The 20,896-nt window shown below is 45.0% G+C and overlaps 2 protein-coding genes across 2 annotated transcripts in view; one reads left to right on the top strand and one right to left on the bottom strand.

The window, feature by feature from the left end:
- The window catches only part of T265_09666 (hypothetical protein), a gene marked incomplete at both ends in the record, with an annotated part of 23,876 nt that extends 17,955 nt beyond the window's left edge, over positions 1-5,921 (top strand). The window contains 6 exons of the mRNA XM_009175817.1: positions 945-1,058; positions 1,099-1,178; positions 1,409-1,670; positions 2,921-3,086; positions 3,310-3,558; positions 5,825-5,921. Of these exons, the coding sequence (XP_009174081.1) occupies positions 945-1,058; positions 1,099-1,178; positions 1,409-1,670; positions 2,921-3,086; positions 3,310-3,558; positions 5,825-5,921 (968 nt within the window). The remainder of the gene's footprint in view (positions 1-944; positions 1,059-1,098; positions 1,179-1,408; positions 1,671-2,920; positions 3,087-3,309; positions 3,559-5,824) is intronic.
- Positions 1,776-18,312, bottom strand: T265_09667 (hypothetical protein; the record flags this gene model as incomplete). Its single annotated transcript, XM_009175816.1, has 10 exons — positions 1,776-1,993; positions 5,623-5,842; positions 7,324-7,615; positions 9,139-9,349; positions 12,604-12,800; positions 13,468-13,601; positions 13,652-13,758; positions 16,127-16,317; positions 17,139-17,217; positions 18,197-18,312. 10 exons carry the CDS (start codon positions 18,241-18,243, stop codon positions 1,930-1,932), a joined length of 1,542 nt encoding a protein of 513 aa, XP_009174080.1.
- Positions 18,313-20,896: the final 2,584 nt, after the last annotated feature.

Genomic DNA, 20,896 nt, shown 5'->3' with positions numbered 1-20,896 from the left:
GTGGCTAACTGCGAATAGTTCATGAAGTTGCTAGCTCTGCTACGTCGGGCGCTGCATGCGGGAATGTTCCGCAGAGCCACAACTTCAATAAACGTTGTGTTCACATTTAACCTATCCGTAACCGTTAATTCTGTTGTAATTGTGCCTGTTATCGAGTGTTATGTAGACTCATTAATCACATGGAACTGGTTTGCTGCTGGTCACATTTTGTGCGATTTCCTCCGATTCTACTCTTCAATCGAGTAAGCATCAGGGGATGGATTGGATACTCGCGAAAATCCAATGTGACTGATCTTTCCCACCTAATTTCTAGGATGTTTTATCCTCACGTTAGCTCCAGATTGGCAAACCGCAGAGAGGTGCTACTTATATGGTCCCTTTGATTCCCCTACACGGACTAATCGGTTGGCAGCCCAGTCCGGGTAACTGGTGGAACAAATAAAGGAACACTATTTCGACAACCTGCGTTCAATTTCCCCAAGGCTCCTCTAAATAGACTACTGGTCCCCATCATGGGAATTTGTGCGCAAGCTATTTAGGAACACTCTCAAGGAACGGCTGAACTGATTGCAGTCTACTGCACCGAACATACGCTATCAAGTACTTGTGCATAATAACAGCAACTAAATGCGAACAAATACAATCTGCCGGTACCACACTATCCCCTAAATGCAGTAGGTTGAACGCACCACTGCTACCAAAAACGTTGCCGAAAAACTACGAATATATGCGGCGAGAGGCTCAAGCAAATGAGTGGAGTAGTGGCAGTAGCCACAAGCAGTCGGTAAAGCAATGTACCCTGAATATTAGAGACTGACCAGTTTCTTTCCTTCCTTTGACTCCATGTGAGGGGCGAGATGGCCCAAGTGGTTAGAGCGCGAATTTACTGACCGGAGGGTCTGTGGTTCGAACCCGACCTCCGCCCCTCGCCTTCCCCTGTCTAGGCTTGGGCAACCTGGCAGTATCCCAGCCCTCGTGCCTCCTTCGTGTGGCATGGCAGCTAGGCACCGAAAGGCTGTTACAGGTGGACTATTATTATTATTTTACTCCGTGTGAAGGTATAAAACATTTTTCCATCGTTGCCTATACTACCAGCAGTGACCGATATACGAACAAACTGGGTGATAGTTTCTTCACATAGAACACTACTGAAAATTTCGACAGCAGTCTTATGTGTAGTATGTTGTGTCGAGAAAACATATCGAATGTCGTGCCAACCGAAGCACGGGAGGATCTTTGTGCAGCACATTCAGTTGAAGAATGGTACAAACGAGGAAATCCTATTGTAACCACTAATGTAATTCATGATGAATGTTTCACCAGAGAACTGCCCGACCAGATATCTTCTATGATATTAGTGGGTAATGAATGATTCTAAAAGCCTCGGGAGCATGCATACAAAGCATAGTTTGTCTCGCACACGCGAGAATCCCCTGGAAGAGGCGATTTCGGAGGTTGCCGATACGATACAACAAATCGTTCAGCTGTAGCACCCTTTCGGTGCCTAACTGCCATGCCACCCAAAGGTTGCACGAGGGCTGGGATACTGCCAGGTTGCCCAAGCCTAGACAGGGAGAGTCGAGAGGCAGAAGTCGGGTTTGAACCACGGACCTTCCGGTCAGTAAATTCGCACTCTAACCACTTGAGCCATCTCGTCCCGATACCACTCAGTGTAACTAAGCTCATTGAGTGAATGGCCTCTGGTCTGCGCTGCTACGTTGCCCAGTATGATGAAATACACGTAGCTCTATGGAAAATAAAACAAAAGGCTAACCCACGGATTGACGTATATATTTCAAGACCGGTGTGGCCGATATGTACAAGGATCACAGACTTGTTTGATTCGGAAAAAGCAGTAGAGAAAACACTGTTGGAAACGTAAAAATGGAAACAATCGATAGGAGGAGTGACACAATACCCACGAGGAAGCTATTCACGCTTCGCTTGGTCTAGTAGCTCCAGTTCACGGGCATGTATTTCCTTAATCACAGCCCTGCGAGAGAGAAATGAGGGTCAAATCGTTAGTATATGCAGACAAGTTGCTGCTGAGCAAGCTCCAATAAAATTCGAAGCTATAACGGACACCAGTCTAGTTGGTTATGATACAAGTCAACATGTGTTTATAGTCGGGGACGGAAAGCGAGGTTTTGAGAAAATTCAATCAAACAGTGAGCTGTGACATGGTTTGGACGCCCCGGAAATTCTTTTTCGAAGCAACACTTGCACTTTTCAGCCAAAGATCGAGTGTTGCCTTTATTAATGAATGATAGTTAGGCATACAACATATAATACCCCCATCCTGGTTTTATTTCGACGCACTCGATGCCAGATGATCTTCTACTTGGCACGGTCGCTGTTTGTCTGTCCGTCTGCTTCCCCAACTTTTTCAAATGTGCCAGTTCGCGGAATATCATGAAACTAGTGACTAGTGTACGTTTCATATATTTTACATCATGAATTGGCTTTTCAGTTCGATTCCTAGGAATATTTGCCCCATGATCCGGTCACAGATTTCCTATGAAAATTTCACACCATCTTTTGGTGGAGCAGGCAAACGGCTGTAGAATGGACGGTTTGATGTCAGCACTTTCGGGTGAAATCGATGCATGCAGCAATACCGGGCACCCCAAACTAGCAACTGGTTAACGGCATGCAAAGAAACAGATATCAATCAAATCACTTGTTCGAGTTAAATAGCTTCTTCCTGAAAAATTCTTTTCACTGGCGCTTACCTGCGAATACCTTGCGTGCGAGGTCTAGCAATGGGGGCTCCAATATCTCCGATTTTAGCGGACTTCAAGCGAAAAATATTGACCGAATGTGGTCGGTAATCGATCGCTTTCTAGCGTTATGTAAATTGTACGGTTTTGGTGACCAAACTGGAATCTCCGCATTGTCATGGAGATGTAATCCATTTCAGGCATACTACCCTTTCTGGATTGTCTGACACTTACCAATGGTGAGAAACTAGGAGCTTTCACCAGTAACCAGACTATAGAGGTGTTGTGTCCACCGACCCTACATCGGTATACATCAAGATTGTCCCATCAATGTTTAGTCGAGTCAAAGCGTTGTGCAAAGGATAAGTTCACCGAATGACAACCCGAATTGAGGTCAAAAACGGGCCTCGAGTGGGTACCCAGTGAATCCGATTAGGTGGTAAAGAAAGGTATTGTCCGTGGCATCAAGTTCCAGTAAGAATGGATTAGTATGGCTGTCATTCCACATGGACATCTGAGCTTATTCGGATAGTGTTCAAACAAGGCCTGATTTAGAGTAGAGTTTGAGGAATAAAAACGTTCCATTTAGTATTGGTGCACTAGAAGGATGGCCATCGGAGGAGGATGCTTTTATAAGATTGGGTGCAACGACATGGGACAGACAGCCGCAGAACTATACACCAGAGTTGGTGAGCGTAGATTATACAGACCATCGAGAAATGTTCAGTCCAGTTTATCCTCGACAAACCGAGAATATGTTGGTTCAACCTGCTACAGTTTCGGCCACCGGAAAATGGGACAGCATGGGAAACACAGCCGAGCATTGGAGGCACAATCAGTGGGTTCGGGAAAATGGGAATTTACGCATTGAAAGCCACAGCTTTGATGCACGAGAGCCTGAATGAGACTTTTTTTATCAGTGTTATTGATCATTGGTGAATTGAGTACCGAGGTTCCCATCCAGCGAGGTAGCAGTTGTCGACTCCACTGAGTTTTCACACCTCGTTGCCAGATCACATACTATCCCGCTCTCAGTCGCTTCCACTCAGTACAGGGATGGGGGAAAAGAGACCTGACATACGAAGTACACGTCCTAAACAGCGTAACCCGTGAGGCGTGAGTAACTTATCCATCACAGGAGAGTTAATTTTTCCCAAAACTATCCGGTGTATCTCAGACCCGGCCAATGCTTCGGAGACATCGAGGGTCAAACACCGACATCCTCCGCGCATTAAGGCCACGTTTATTATCCACTGCATTGTATGCTCTGCCACTGACAGACGAACTCTCGTCACTTCAGCGCCATAGGTATCGGAGGTTGGCAAACGCAGCCCAGCGACTTTTTAATGATCTTGAATCCAGTTTGCTGCTTATTGTCCAATGTACCATATTCCTTTGAAATACCTGACTGATCGCCCTCAAGGTCACCATCCTATGAAGAACACCGTCTGCAGTAAAGTTCCTGATAATCCAATGTTGCCACGCTGGTGCAAAGTTTTCTCACCCTAGTCGTAGGTGGTTAAACCGTAGAAGGACAAGACTTCAGCTCGAGGTTATGTGTGCTGGTAAACTGTAAAATTTGGGTGGTTAGGTGGATGAAAGTAGCTATCGAGATTGAATCGGGCGAGTGAAGTTCAAGTATGCCGAAAAGCCAAGAATCATAGTCAGCAGTGTCCAGCCCATGAACCTATATAGATTCGAGTCTGGGTTAGAGTTTGGTAGCTAAGCATTACATCGAACGACCAAGAGCGGCTGATCAGCAGGTTGGTTAAATGGCAGACAGGATATAAGCGCCAGTCACCTTTCAGTCACGTAATCCATATCATGTGATCACCAACAGACTGGATGAGTAATTAGTCGAGATATTTTTCTGTGATTGGACGATGGGAATGAGAGACGTGTATTCGTATCCATGACACAGGTTTGAGGAGAAAGATCAGGCAGAACCTACCGGAAATTGGCTTTTATAGAACAATCAAGGTCATGACGAAGCTTGAAGAGGTGTTCTGCGTTTGTCAGTGTGGCTCTAGGGTAGGCGAACTCAGACGCACATAGTCTATGGATGTGTACCTTTAGAAAACAGTAAGTGAAAAGTACTATAGCTTTACTGCTTTTCAAGGATACCGTGATAGTGAGACTCACTGGCGACCTGCGATGATTTAAGTAGTGTCCCCGAATTCTCATCCACTGAACTTAACGGTAAACAGTTCATCGTTGGGGGACGAAATACCTTTGTCTTCACGCGGCCTGAGGGCTCAATCACTAGTGGGCCGTTGTTGTCCGAGACGTATCTGAAGATGACCCATTGTGATCCAGGATATGCCAAAAAATAAGTAAAGACCTTGTTTATCATGACATTTTCACTTGAGAATCTGATTTTGGAGTCCCGGCGAAACAACTGGGAGCTACCCAGTTCGAAACACTTTGAGGTGTGCTCAAAGTTGACTAGGAAAACTAAACCAACTAAACCGTTGAGCTCTTGCTCCACGCCACAGTTCACACTTAGGTGTATTACACACAAGTTATGGGAGCTCCTATTGGTATGAAAATGAATAAATATGAAGCTCACTAGACAGCATCTGGAACGTGTACAGCAGCCAACAAGCACAGCTAAACGGTTTTTAAGCATTTTAGCTCACGATAGTTGAACATAAATTAACTGCCGTGTTTTTCATGTTTTCATTTCTTGACTTCATAAAAAAATACGCTTTCCGTTGTGGAGCAGCAAGAACAAAACAAGGCGATATTTTCGAGTCGTCTTTTGAGGGTGACTGAGGTTTTGCTCATCGATCTAATGGAAAGGTTCATGTGACCCGGACGAAGATATCCCCTTAGAGGACAGGTTTCTATTCTGGGACCGGAAAAGATCTATGAGACTGCTAAACACTCATTCCTGACTAACCTCATTTGTTCCAGACGGTCCGACCGACTGTGACAAAGATCTCGAAGCAGACGGTCATTTGGAAACTTTGAAAGCACAGAGGCGCTGTTCACTGTTTGCTCAAGATATTGTATAATGCTCATACTGATGCGGTCTCTTAGAGCACCCAGCGGGAATTCAAAAGTCGGCGTTACTGTCTCCTTGTCGTTTATGTGGACGACAGGTGGGTGAGTGGGGACGCCTACAAAACAAAGAATAAAACAGATCATCGGCAACCGATTCCAACAGCGGCTGATAGCCGAGGCGGTGGAAATTACTAAGCATCACAGCGTGAATAGAATCGAGGGTGTGGAGCTAGCGAGCGTATGGAAAACGGTCTTAGATAAGCCGAGTTGACACGTGACGGTGTGGTTGTCAATCCACTTAGGATCATCAGAAAAAACCGGGGGATGGGAGTGGAAACCCCAACCGACCAAAGGTCACAGCACCCCTCTTACACAACCATCTTAGCACTAGCTCACCCACACAGACTGACAGAAGGTTCAAACGAAGTTCAAGAGGAATCATCAAATGAACCGAACCAGAAGAACTAGACCGTAGGCTGGACCCAAACACATGTAGGTTTGCCCACCGACCCAACACTTGCTCAATCAGTCTAACACACTAAAATCCCTCGGCCGACACCCAGCAGAGATTAAGCTTGACTTAGCTGATTGGTTCTCCTTCTGCCTTAAATCTCGACCAACCTCGGAACCTAGTCACTTGGCCTGACGAAGCTTTTGTGTCAAAAGCGAAACGTTGCCCAGCAATAAATCTACCGATTGTCACCAAACTTTTTCGAAAACGAAAACATTGTTGTTCAGCTAAGGGACGACCCAAGCAAACACAAATTCTAAAAGCATGGTCAAGTATCTCATGGCTGCAGTTTGAAAGAGAAGCAAGAGGCTGGGGAAACGACAAAAGATGTCAATAGTTTGAATGGCGGCTCGGAAAAGACAGAGCTCACGACGCAATGAGCATCCAACGAAGATATCGTTCAGCTGTAACACCCTGCAGGTGCCTAGCTGCCATTCCATCCGAAGGAAACACGAGGGCTGGGACACTGCCAGGTTGCCCAAGCTAGACAGGGAGAGTCGAGAGGCAGAGGTCGGGTTCGAACCACGAACCTTCCGGTCAGTAAATTCGCGCTCTAGCCACTTGAGCCATCTCGCCCCCCAACAAAGATAACCTATCAGGAATGGTCGAAATGACCTTAATATGGGAGGTTATTTTATCAGAATAAACTCAACAAAGTAGGACGCTGTGGATGCATTATTATTAAGACGTTTAACTCATTTGAGAAGTCGGTTGTAATATGGTTGGTTGAAATATGGTAGAGAATAAAACAGAACAAGTTAAAATTGTACCACCACCGAATCCCTCCACTAAAGTGCCAAGCTTCCCATTCTTGAAGAAATTTCTCTCCGGTTGGGAACCTTCGCAGCAGTCAGTACAGTCAACCCTCACTGGTGTCGAGGCTAAGACACGAATGTGGAGTTCTGGAAAATTCAGCAATCGATTAGGTTTCCCACAAGCAAGAATAAAGTCATGGAACTGGAAAGACCAGAGGAGATGAAACCTACGCTGAATGAAACAAGCAGGTAGATGTTTCAGGTGGTACGATACGCTTTGACGCCGCGAACTCATCGTTTAGAAGAGTACGAAACATTAGCTGACGCTTACCTGTTTGTGGCGGCACTCTGGACGCGGTTTCGGCGCAGAGAACGCAATCAACTGCTGACGCTCTGTCTCCAAACGTTGAAAGATTGGGGTTGACAAACGGTATGGGAGACGGAGTCGACGGTAACGAGGAAACCTGCCAACCGCTTCCTGTTTCTGTACGTCGAGCACTCTCTGAGTCCAGTATTGAGTCCAGAAGGAACGTGTTGTGAAACTCCGGTCGTCGGTCATTTGAAGTATGCGGAAGAACCGGAGTTGAATGTTGCTCATCTTTTCGAGTTACATGAACGTGGTGCTGTGCAAAAAACAGCGGTAAAATGCATTCTGTCTCATAACACATTAACTGAATCATAATGTTGGTACTGAAACACTCGTTTTTTTTCTATGAAGGTTCTGAGACAAGTGCATATTCGGAGCCCACACAGACATTTCAGGAGGATTGACAGACAGTAATCGGTCATCGCTATGGGTGAATGATACCAGCATGATCTTTTTAAATAGGCGGCCGGCTAGCCGATGAGCGCCATGTAGTCAAACGATTTCCAATGTCTGGGAACCGGGTGCTATGAAGAGTTTGGGGCAGTCACACAGTTGTGATCGGCGCTCTCCGTTCTCCGTGCGTCTGGCGTTCAATCCGAGCCATCCAAGTGGATGAAGCTTCAGAAAAGCTAAAAAAACCTATCTATGGGTTCACGTTACCAGCGACTGAAGTGAATTCTGAGCATTTGGTTCATTGTAAAAGAGCATTTAAAGGGTCTGTCGAAGCGTAAGCATCTACAATAAACAGGAAGTAATAGGCTTCTTTCTCAAGATTATTCCACAGACGTTGCCAAACGAATCGCAAAGAGGCGATCATCAGGAGGTATCCGGCCAAGTAAAGATGCTTCCGCCCGATGGTTCAACAGAATACCCACGCCGCTATATCTGTCTATAGCGGGTTTTACGCTATCAGATTGCTCAGTAGTTAAAGCGCGAATTCACCGACCGAAAGGTCCATGGTTCGAATCCAACCTCTGCCTCTCGACTCTCCCTGTCTAGGCTTGGGCACTTTGGCAGAATCCCAGCCCTCGTGCTTCCTTCGGGTGGCATGGCAACCAGGCAGCGAAAGGGTGCTACAGATAAACGATTACCTTTTTTAATATTCGCACTACCAGAGATGCGCACGTAAGAGTGACAGGGCATTCAGTTGAATCACAATATCTGCGTCCTTAATTCTTGTTTGTGACATTCAGCACACGCGAGTGTGGCCAGACTACAGGCAAAAGCAGCTTGTTAGCCTGCATTCTTCCGAGCGTGAACACTACAGGACCCGATGTTCAAGTTGAAGACTGTTTCTGAGGTACCTCGAATATTAGTGTAGATGGACGTGTGAATAGAACTGTAGATGGAAGTGTACGCCATGGGCGATGCAATGCGAACACAATGGTTAGTACCAGTGTTGGAACCTGAAGTGTCAATAGGAAAGTGGAAGAAGGAAAGTGTGAAACTGCGGGGAAACAGGTGTCAGGAATGTCGTATTTTAGTTTACCCATACAGCAGATAAATCGACAAAGCCGACATCACGGACAGACGCGGCCTGGGATACTTCCATAGCACCCGAAATCGGATAAAAGCCTTAAGCTCAGAGGTTTGACCGGAAGATTATCACAGTAATCTAAGGCTTTAAAGGACAAGTCTCAGGGTATACGCCACAAATGACGTTAACAAAATCACGAGGTGTGCTGATAATAAAGTGCAATGCTAGGTTAGTGCACACAACCGGGCGACGTCGAAATCGACAAAAAATTTGTTCAGTTGAAGTAGCAACAACAAACTCACAACGTTGCTCCATGCTTTTAAAGTATCACGCGTCAGTCTGGGCTGAGTGTCATTAGAAGCGCAATCTGACGAAGTTTGTACTTGAGCATCTCGTCGACAAGGTACCACCATAATTCGCACGGAGCGTTGCTCAGTTTTGTCTGGACTAGTAGATGAATCGGTCGTCGATTTTGAAACATCTACCGCTAGGACAGCCACATCCCGACAAGATCTGTATTAAAAAGACAAGCATATAACAAGACTCAGAGTAATGGTCACGTTATCTGATGATAATAATACTACCAGCAATGTATCATTTCAGTCACATACAAACGCCACAGAATTAGCTGCATGAGTCAGGATTAAGTAGGTGCTCCGTGATCGCGACCTAATTTAAACTTAGTAGTGACTTCCACACGTAATGTCTGCCCTTAGTTGGGACGGGTGAGATAAGCCCGTGGATACCATCAAGTAAAACACCAAGAAAACCTTTCTAGCTGGAAACCGACAGATGATCATGTAACAGTACGTCAGAACAAGCACTTGTTAGCAAACTATGTGAACCGTGGCAATACCAGTGCAACAGAGCATACTACTGAGGAACATATCAGTAGTGGGTGGTCTGGTGTCCTAACTCTGCCTCTACATCTCATGGAGGCTGAAGGTTATTGAAGAAAGTATGGAACCGTCTTGCAGTGTGTGTTCATCATTATTTGGTATCCAGAGGACGTCCAGGAATGTTCAAGGGGACAATTGTGGATGTTCACCTTTCAAAACTCTGTGCAGATATTTATTTTCGTGTCTAAGCGTTTAGTTCGTGTTTGCTAATAAACAAATTCGCAGCGAAGGACCTTCTTCCTTTCACCAGTAGCAGACTATTGGGGAAATTAGCTCCGAACGTAACTGGACTACACAGCTACCAATGGAATAACCGTTTTCATTGCGAAAGATTTAATTGGTTGTTTTTCAATCGTCCCTTACCGATGAGTTCTATTTTTAGTATCAATTTTTGGCCCAACTGGAACATTCCACGTCAGCTTTATAAGCAGCCCGTTTTCCGCTGCACATGACACGAGTGTGCGCGTCAGTGATCAATAGGTAAGCTGATTCGCACGCCCGTTGGCTTCCTGGTTTGGCTAAGCGCAACAAGCTATCAAGCAGCTATCCAGACCCGGGTTCATGGTATTACGAGGGCATTAAGAAAACTGTGGTCCACAACAGACATACCGCCCATAAGCAGGTGATTTTCCACCTGGATTGGCTCAGTAAATTAACAAATCCAATACGCAGATCCCACCAGGTGGTTAAATCTCCAGATTTCAGAGTACAATCACAACTGGCAAAAGCCGACAAAACGAAGAGAGCTTGTTCTGTGTTGGTATTCTGCATCCTGGGTAATTCCACATCGGGTCGGGTATTGAGGTGACACATGTTAAAATACACACACAACAGTGTTGCGAAAAAACTGTTTGCCTGTATACTGTACAATCAGGCAGCAGCTGGCAAAGCATCCTTACAAATGTTCTGTGGAGTGAAACATTGAGCTCCACCCGTTGATTACCTTTTCCTTAGAGTGACCATGTGAATGAAAAAAGGGGTTGGTTGACCAATCGAAGTGAGCAGAAAGGTATGACTGTCGTGTCAACTACTAATCTGTATCTATAATCGAGTGGCTTGCAAGTATTTCCAACTTAGCAACACAAATACCGGTCAACCAGTTCGGGTGTTCCTGTATAGGCTTTAAAAGCTGTTTGCTTGAATATACAATGAAACTAACACAGGTTGACGAAGGCTCAGCGCACACACAGCTGGGTGTTAATTCCGCAACCACGCCCACTCACTTTGGGTGCTGTTTTCCTAGTTCGTTCTGAGGTGTAAGAAGACCTACAAAAATAAACCTGGTCATCCAAGTCTCCCAACAAGAACTCTTGGTTTGCCCGTTCAATCCCAAGTGTTACTACCACTGCCGGCTGTGAAACGTTCATGTTAGACTTTCCAAGCAATCCCTTGTGCTTCGTCCTTAGAGGACGAGATGGCTGTGGTTAGAGCGCGAATTTACTGACCAAGAGGTCCGTGGTTCGAACCCGACTTCTGAATATCGACTTCCCCTGTCTAGCCTTGGACAACCTGACAGTATCCGAGCCCCCGTGCTTCTCTCAGGTGGCGTGGCAGTTAGGTACCGAAAGGGTGCTACAGATGAACACTTCGTCCTGAATTACACTGATATCTCACTGCAACGGACACTGGCTTGGGAGCCCGATAGCCCCGAAGGGTGCTAAGATGAACACTTCGTCCTGAATTACACTGATATCTCACTGCAACGGACACTGGCTTGGGAGCCCGATAGCCCCGAAATTCCTTCATTTCGACATTCCGTAAATCCAATTCGCACCACACCAGGTTATGTTTAGGCAGTGTTGAAATATTCGACAGTACCCCTCATTGATTTCCTGCATGGCATCAATTTTCCGCTTCATTGACAAGCAGGTTCTGCTGGTCTGACCTGATATGACTTGCTGCTTAACTCATTAGACCTGGTCGACGTCACGCCGGTATGTATCCTAAAGCATAGCGAGTTGAATGTGATGCATCCTTAGCAACGGATGCAAAACGGAATCAGCCAGTACAGTAAATTCATATCAAGTCAATAAATTGTGTTGGCGCATTCATCAAGGTCCGTTTCGGGCCAGATATTTGTATGATTCACACAGATGGTGTCATATTACACATGAGTATCATAAAATTTATTGAAAGGAATAAACCAATCCTGAGATACTGATCGGTTCTCGAAAAAGAACATCCATAAAGTGACACAGTGAGATCATGCGGACCAACCGCTTCGTGACACAAAAGGTTTTATACTCCACACATGAATCCGACCTTTTAATGTGTGGAGTCAAGACTACCGAACAGCAGACAGATTCGCACTTGGCCACATGGCAACCATGTTTTGACGAATGAACTCAGCAATGCCGAAATGTTCTACGTCGGTGAATGAGAATCCCAGAATGCGAGAATACGTCGACTCATGGCCACAAAACACAGTTCATATCAAATCTGCATCGACTCTACAGCTTATAACGATCAGTCGACATTATAAAACATTGAAATTAATTGCACCTGCACGAGATGTTCAGTTCAACCTGAAAATGCAGGCCAAGTGGATACACAGTTTGAAGAATTAAACAGACAATAACGCGGTTGGTCCGCTATAACAAGGAATTGGAAATACTAAAAAACAATCCTGGTTACATCAATTATTGTGAAACGCTTTACCAACTATGTGAGCCAAGCAGATGAACCTCATCTCACTTGTGGTATCAATCAGCTTGCAAAAAATATACCAAAAGGAAGGAACTAGGTACTAGTTTACTGTTAGCTAGTCGTTGAGCTCACTTCTATGCCAGTGTGATAAAAATACTGTTACTTGACGTATGACATTCCTATCAAGCATTGGACTACAGAAGAAGCGCCTGATTGTCGGACCTTGATGGCTCATCCGTCTGAGAAGCTGAGTTCACTTGATCCACACGGCCCGGCGTATGAGTCGTCTGTGTGCCAACGGTGCAGTGGGCAGCAGGGATTTGATACGGTGCACAAAAAGACTGGTGAAACGGAGAGTTGAATGTCCCAGTTAAATAGGGGGTGTTGGATGGGAGGGGCGTCTGGTGTCCGGTGTGTGGCTGAAGATTGAACAAGACAGCCACCAATATGAGATGACAAAAAAGCAGGTTCGAAATGAGGAAATCTATTTTCATAAGGGAAACTACTCTCAAGGTAGCTGAAAATGTTTTCACAGCCCACGACCGGTTTCGCCCTTCCTGGGGTTCATTAGGTAGGCACAGTCCCCGAGTTTCCCTCAACTCATGTTCTACTTGAACCCAAATTGGACTGTTTTCGAGAGATATACTGCGATATCTCGAATATCGTGCCAAACGAATCATGAGGCGGCCTGTGTGTAGCACATTTAGTTGTAGAATATCATGAAAGAGAGATTCAGTTGAGTCTCTCGGGAAAACCAAAGAGGAAGTCTATTGTTTTGTGGACCAGTTTAAAGACGTTCCCAAGAAGTACATCCTGATATTATGAGCGCGCGCAGTGTAGTGCATTGATGGTTAAGTTGGGGCAACTTATTTGGAGTAGGCTATGGATGTAAAAGACAATATCGAACATGCTCACTTTGAAAATACACAATGAAGAAGTTAACTAGGCACACAATCAAATGATACCCATAAACGTAGCTCTACTCATGTGTTTGCTATCAAAGTCGGACTTGAATTTCGATGCCACTCGAAAACGGAAAAACAAATTGGGGGCAGCTCAAAGTCTCACATAAAAACGATGATTTACCATTTGTACAGGAAGGCCGCTCCACTGAAATGATGGGTCTATGGCCTTTTGAGCAGCCTCTATTCTCCTTCGAAGTCGCCACTGGGCCAAAATATCTGTCGATGGGTCTGGAACACGAGGAGGATCTCTAACATCTGAAGAAAGGGGGTTCGAGCTTCTCGAAACTAGGAAGAAGATACTCTACCTGTAGTGCTCTTCTGGAGGGTAATGGGTGGGTTCACTTTGGTCTGAACCGAGCTCAAAAAATGGTCCAAATAGGCAAAGTCGGTGGGCGACGTGAACTTTGTCCGGCTGAAAGTAAGACGAGAATCCGAAACAAATATTAGCACCTGATTGTGACTATGATTCAGCAGATCGACGGTTTGCTTATGCTGCCAAATGAAAGAAATTACCACAAACAGTGAGAAGGACAAGGATCTTGAGCATGTGCGATGAGCCCACTGTCATGTGATTAATACTCACTAGTTGACCACAACACTCAACTACGAGACTCGACAGCTTAATGGTTTGTAACTGAGCGTAGTTTGTATGGGACTTGGAACAGAATGAAGTGTAGCCCTGCTGAGAGGAAGCATTTATTCATGTGGAGACCAGTGAGCAAAGAAATATATGAAATGATTACCATCAAATGTCGCGGAGTACTTAACCACCCGCCCCGTGGAAAGACCCAGGATTCACTGAATAATATGATAAATGATGATAATAATCGTCCAGCTGTAGCATCCTCCCGGTGCCTAGCTGCCATGCCACACGAAGGAGGCACGAGGGCTGGGATACTGCCAGGTTGCCCAAGCCTAGACAGGGGAAGTCGAGAGGCAGAGGTCGGGTTCGAACCACGGACCTTCCCGTCCGTAAATTCGCGCTCTTACCACTTCGGCCATCTCGCCCCAGATTCACTGAACATTGCAGTTAGGTCAGCTAGCTAATGAAACAATCCCCAAGCACACCCTTGTAATGAACTCCACACCGCAACAAACTGAGCCAAACTGTTGGAGTTTCTGTCGCACAGCCACATCTTATAGACACATCGGAAAATCGCAGTCACTAAAAAGAAAGAATAAGTGAATGTTATCAACGTCCTGATGTCTGAAGAGTATTGATGGCATAGGTTAAATGGTCGAAGAACCAAGGTAGAGGGAAGCTAGAAGGAACAAGTATTATACAAGAGTAACTAGACTGCGTCATCTGTACTCAGCTGTTATGGTTTGGATTGAAAACTGTAGGTTTGTCGAAGACTGAATAGTTTGTCCATATTCAACTAGTCGGATAACAGTCAAGCTAAGATCACAAAGTTTCATGTAAACACCTGGACAAATTCGTATAGCCATGTAACACTGTCCAACCATTTTCGGAACAGCTTTTATGCATCTCACGTATAAAAAACTTTTTGAGAACCTCCCCATGGAGGACACTGTCCAATATTCCTGCAATTGTACTGTTGTGATTCAAAAAACCAAACCGGCAAACTGTGGTGTTAATTCAGCGCATGGCTGGCAGACCAGCAGCACGAAAAAAAGACACGAAATACTTCCGACCTGCTGGGTCGCAGAGGAGGGCGGTCGACATGTCAGGGATGTGGACCAAAAGGCCTGTTGTGTTCCCTTCTGTGAGTCTTTTTTCCGGCACTAAGCACTGGAGCGGAGTCAGCAGCAGATATAACAGATTGACGACGCTTGAACCCACAGAATCATGACAATATCTGCTGAGGCGTTGAAAGAAATTCCGCTGCAACAACAAAGCCAATTTGAAGCGGCGAAATTACGTTTGGTGGAAACATTACCGCAGCATCATCATCATCATCAACGACAGCATGACATCAGTGCTCAACACCAATGCTTCACTGCCGTACAGCCATGACTTATTTGAAAGCCTTATTGTAAAGAAAAGAATAAAGGTGGATGGGGAAGGGACTTAGTGCTAGCTTAACACAATCATTCCGAGGTGCCTACACCTCCAGACATTCATTCAGGCAATCTGGACAGAAACTGACAACAAGAACGCCACTGACATCGGTTGGCAGCCATATCTTGTAGTGTCTCCAACCAGGCACAGTGAGGATCACGCGGTCCCCATCCTGGAAGGCGAGTAGCACCGACAGCAACTTAAAAATTCAATCACCAAATTCCGCTTCAGATAGAAATTCAGTCGACTCGATCGCGAACAGCATCGTGGAGTTCCATTATGACTCTGATGCTGGGCTAACCTTCGATTCGTTGCTCAGACGAAGAAGCTTTCAGAGTTGAACTGAAGCACAAAGATGATACCTGGGGAGTAGGTCTATTGCTCAGAAAGCTTGACACAACGGATCACGCACGCTATTCCAACCTTGTCCTGCCTAAGAACACGCGAGATCTCAGTTTTGACAAAACCGTGCAGCAACTTTCAATGATTTTCGGTGAGCGTTCGTCCTTGTTCGCTACCAGTGTAGGAAACTGGCGAAAAATGAATCCGAAGACCGCATCACTTATGCCTTGAATGCGAACAAGAAGAATGCAAAAGATGGCTTATCCTACCTGGTTTTCCCTTTAGACTACTATGAGCACTCAAACTGAAAAAGTTCCGCGCAACCTTGTTAATGTCCAGTACGGTATGTACTTCTATGCAGTTTCCAGTGAAAAATATCAGAAAGCTTCCTGTAACTCAACTGAGCTGAACTTACGTATCATGCTCCATTTCAACTGGGTCAGGTGTAGTTTCACAAGTAAGACGAGGCCGCATTTGTTCTAGGCGGGAGCAAAGATCTCGAGTCTCCATTTCCTCTATAAAAGATTTCTCCAAACCAAGCCCCTGCTGAAATTCCCTGGAATCTGAAGGTCGTTTTGAACGGGATGGAACATCCTTTTCTGGAAGCTACACAGATACACAAGAGGAGGAATGCGAAGGCAAGGCTCAAGACGTATTATGAAATAGACGGAAAGTCAACGAAAACCCCATCGGTTCTCTTTGTGCTTTACAGCACTACTGTGGTCAATCTGGTTAGTTATATGGAAGTAGAGCCAGAGAGATACGGCACCAGATTGTTCAAACCCAAGTACAGATGAGTTCTAGTAAGGGTGGAATACCTATCCACTGTCCTACTCATTATGACTAGAAAGAACTCCGTTGTAAATCTAGTCAGTCTGATTAAAAACAGGATAGCGTTGATCGACTACGCAACATTTACCGCAAATAACTGCAAGATGGTATAGTAGAACACATTGAAGACGAGAGAAGAGAAACGAGCATGTTAGATATAACATCACTGGTCACTGCTGATCATCTTCAAGGCAATCTGCATTGGCTGGAGATGTAATCGTATGTACGTAATACTGCCAACCAAAGTGGCTGTTTCCGGTGCAACCTAGCTGTCATCCTCTCTACACAACAAGCCTTACAAATTCAGTTGGCAGATTCAAACTAACCTAAAAACAAAGAACTTGATAAAATTTGAAATTATTTGGATTCATGCTAGAATAGGACTGCAGGTTGTAATCTATGTTTGAAGGGGTATAAAACGCTATAGAAAGTGTTTGAAGTCAGGTAAAAATGAGTGCTTATAATCCCCCTTCCTACATGTCCTAACTAAAAGAGCATCATCAAATTGGCGAAAAAAGGCGTGAGGAGTAATGAAAAAGCAAAGGAACAAGAAGAACTGAGAACAGCAGACAGATAAGAAAATAACAGCGACTCACTTCGCGTTGAGCAGTATTTTGACGTGCTTTGATTGCCGGTGATTGAGACTGTCTCGGTCTTGGCGGTTTCTTTGTTAACCTAATTCATAGGGAAGAAAGGGTGTCAGTTAGGCTGAACAAGAGTTTATTTCATATAACTCATGCCATGTTTGACAAATTACTGATTTGGTGAATGAAAACTACCTATGCTGAGGCTTCCGGAAGCACTGTTCTAATCTCATGAATCTCGAGGGTGATCCGAAGCCGCAACCTCTCGCTTAGAAGTTGGAATATTATTACTTTCAACGTGAATGGCTGATGAAAAATGAGATTAACTCACATTGTGACAGCATAGGGTGCCGCCAATCCATTTGTCACCCAGGTCACGTCAAGTGACGAAATTTGAAATAAGATAACGCGATCTGTGAGATGTATCACTATAGTAATCACTCAAAAGGTTCCCTGAGAAAAGAGGCCCTCCAAAAGGCTACAATAAGTGCAAATCCCCAAAGACACACCAACTTTCCTGCAATTTCTTCTCTTCAGGAGAATTCTTCATCAAAAAATAAAGTTATCTACCCCACAACAATGAAAAACAATAAACAACAAGAGGTTTCCTAGAAAAAACCAAGTGGAAGAGATATTTTGCCCAGTGAACGTAAAGAAAATTAGTCACGTGACCTTTCGCTCACCAGTTTCAGGCTGCTGACACTATTAGGCAGTTGGCCGTTTAACTAGGGAAGCGTGTTTCAACCTAACCAGCTGTTGGTTACTCGGTACAATCTGGATGTTAATGAATAGTTCCTGTTAATGATATGGGCAAATGCGAAGACACCAGTAAAAGACCACTGTTCATCACCCAAGGTTTCGACGTTAACGACGGCGCCAATATAAGGCTTGAAGTAAGGAAAATACACACATCCCAGCCTGCGTAAAAATGCCCCCGAGCTTATGTATGAGGCTCTGCATCTGCTTATAAGGTTTGGCAGTCAGTGAGGTTAAAGGTCACCTACCTCATCGAGTGTTTAATTACTTGAGACCATAGCAAGGTTAAAGCAAGCCAAAAAACTTAGACAAACCTGGCAGTTGGCTCCGAATGAGTGTGTTGTAGTGTGGCGGTTTTCATTAGAGTTCACATAAGCTGAAAGGAAATGACGAAGGAAATTCATACGACTTCCACAAAAAAATATCGGCCTTCATCTCCTGGAATGTCACACCATAAATGGCATCTAAATCTCATTAATGGAGATGGGTAAAGCAGAGTCCAAGATAGATCCATATTGCCCTGAGTCCACAGTATGTAGAACCAACCAATGTGAATGAGCGTGAAAAGCCTACGAAAAACTGATTCCGAAAACCATCTTGTACCAGTAGTAATGGGATCTTTCTGAAAATGACAATCCACAGGGCCTCCTACACCTACATTTCAAGGGTAGCAAATATGGCTTCTACGCCCAAGATTTTCGCTTTAACCATTAAAACTCCAAAGGAATCTTTTGGGTCTAAAGTTCAAAGGCAAGAATGAAAGTAAGCAGTGTAAAGATCTATACTGGACAGGCTTGGATACGTAGATGCTAGTCACCCTTTACATACTTTAAAAGATTTACGGGTTAGAAGCAGTCACCCAGTAAAGTGTAACTGTGAACAGTTCGCAGCATGTCCGTTTCCTCAGACAAAGTGTGCTGATGAAAAGATCTTATAATGGAAAACTGGGCGGTTGAAGGTATAGGCAACTCAGAGCATTTGTGATAAGCCAGCAGCAGGTCCCTCACACACTCACTCCTTTCCATTATTCTCGCTTTAATGCTTCAAATATAATTAAGGGAATGTTGTGGTTGTACGGCAGACAAGCATCGGTATCAATACCCACATTTTTATCTCTGATGATGTCTACACTGCTAGATAGTCACACAACCTGGAGAGGAAATGACAACAAGAATGCCATTGACATCGATTATTTGTCACATCTTGCAGTATCCCCAACCATGATGAAGGATGACCAGGTGAATCTCATCCTGGAAGGCGAGTCGAGCGACGGAAATTGTTTTCAGACCTCTCTGTCAGGTCCAAGATTGACCATATCTGTGCTCGCGTCAAGCTGGACTGTGTGGGAAAAACAGCAGTTGCCGGTAGACGAGAATTTGGCATGAAACCACTGCAGCTTCGGACGCTGGTCACATTCTTCGACTGAATTCACTGGCTCGTTTTCCAACTGACCCGTACATATCAGCTGGAGCTGATCTGTGCCGATTATGAGACAATGCCTGTAAACGACCTGAAAACGTCCCAGATTCGCTGCCCGAGTAGGCATCGTTACAACAAAATTTTTTTTAAATACACAATTTAATTTTAACGGGACACCAACTGAATCCTGGCTGAATCTCTCGTTCCCGTTGTCAGTTTCTTTCCAGGTTGTCTGATAAAACACTCCACAATGCTTATGTTACGTTAGAATCAAGCCTCTCTCAACTGTTCTTTTCTCTTTCGTTCAGCCGTGCCACTCGGTGTCTAACTGCCATGCCACCAAAAGGAAGCACGGGGCTGGTATACATCAGGTTGCCCAAGCCCAAACGGGGTAAGTCTAGATGCAGAGGTCGGGTCTGAACCACGGACCTTTCAGCCAACAAATTTGCGCTCTTACTACTGAGCAATCTCGCTCCCTCTTTTCACTTTAGGGCCTTAAGTATAATTAAATTACCTTTGCGGTCGTACAGCAGTGAAGCATTGTTGTCAACAATGATGTTGCGGTCCCTGATGATGATGATGACGATCGTGATTACGACCGAGGACGAAACCAGTGGCGGGCTGTCGGAGAGTTTTCAGCAAACTTACGAGTGGCGTCCTCCAGATGCGCCAGTATGTTGGAGAAGTGCAAGATCGAGCCGTTTACCTCCCAATGACGTGCTAAGGTAGTCGTTACTGCCGGTTATAGGCGGGAAAGTTATCTTGATATTCACTGTCGCCGCACAATCGACAAGTACACATTGACACATCCATTGCTAAGAACTAGTGATATGATACATAAGGTTGCACATTGCTGCTTTGAGGGTTGCTCATAATCAAGCCCCCATTAACGATATGGACGGGCGAAACACTGCTTTGTGAGTCTACATCGTTCTCCTCGCGTTTTACTTGAATTGACGAACGGGATACACCAACTGCAGTCCATTACTAAGTGAATGCCATTATTCGGCTCCTGAAGAGGATGCTTACGTAACGACTGAAGAGGAGAAAAAATTAGCGCACAATCGTTGGGCGTAACCGCCTGCGAATTACCCACTGGTCGAAATACAAACTGTGGAAAAAAATCTGGTATGGCTATAAAAGCATCTGGCTTGAAAAACAGCACCCCGGGGCTAGGCCAGTCCCGCACATACAAGCGAACCAGACTACTAAGCCATTGGATTAGGACAGGTTCAAACTAGAAAATCGTATTACACGTCACCTCGTAAATCACACTTTTAAGTCGAAGGCTCAGGGTCATCATCATCATCATCACAAGCGAACTACTAAGCCATTGGATTAGGACAGGTTCAAACTAGAAAATCGTATTACACGTCACCTCGTAAATCACACTTTTAAGTCGAGTCGAAAGGGTCATCATCATCATCATCATCATCATCATCATCATCATCATCATCATTGTCAGCTGTAATAACCGCGTACTCGTCGTACAGTGGTTGCAGCTGCCGCAGTTTCGTTCACCGATGATTTCGGGGAGGGGGGAGGTAGCTGCGCATTGCAGGCGCGAGCTGGTAAGTTGGTGCATAAATCCAGCA

Source organism: Opisthorchis viverrini (assembly GCF_000715545.1).
Source record: "Opisthorchis viverrini unplaced genomic scaffold opera_v5_296, whole genome shotgun sequence".
Classification (NCBI taxonomy): Eukaryota; Metazoa; Platyhelminthes; class Trematoda; order Opisthorchiida; family Opisthorchiidae; genus Opisthorchis; species Opisthorchis viverrini.
This window is presented reverse-complemented; position numbering and strand designations above follow the sequence as displayed.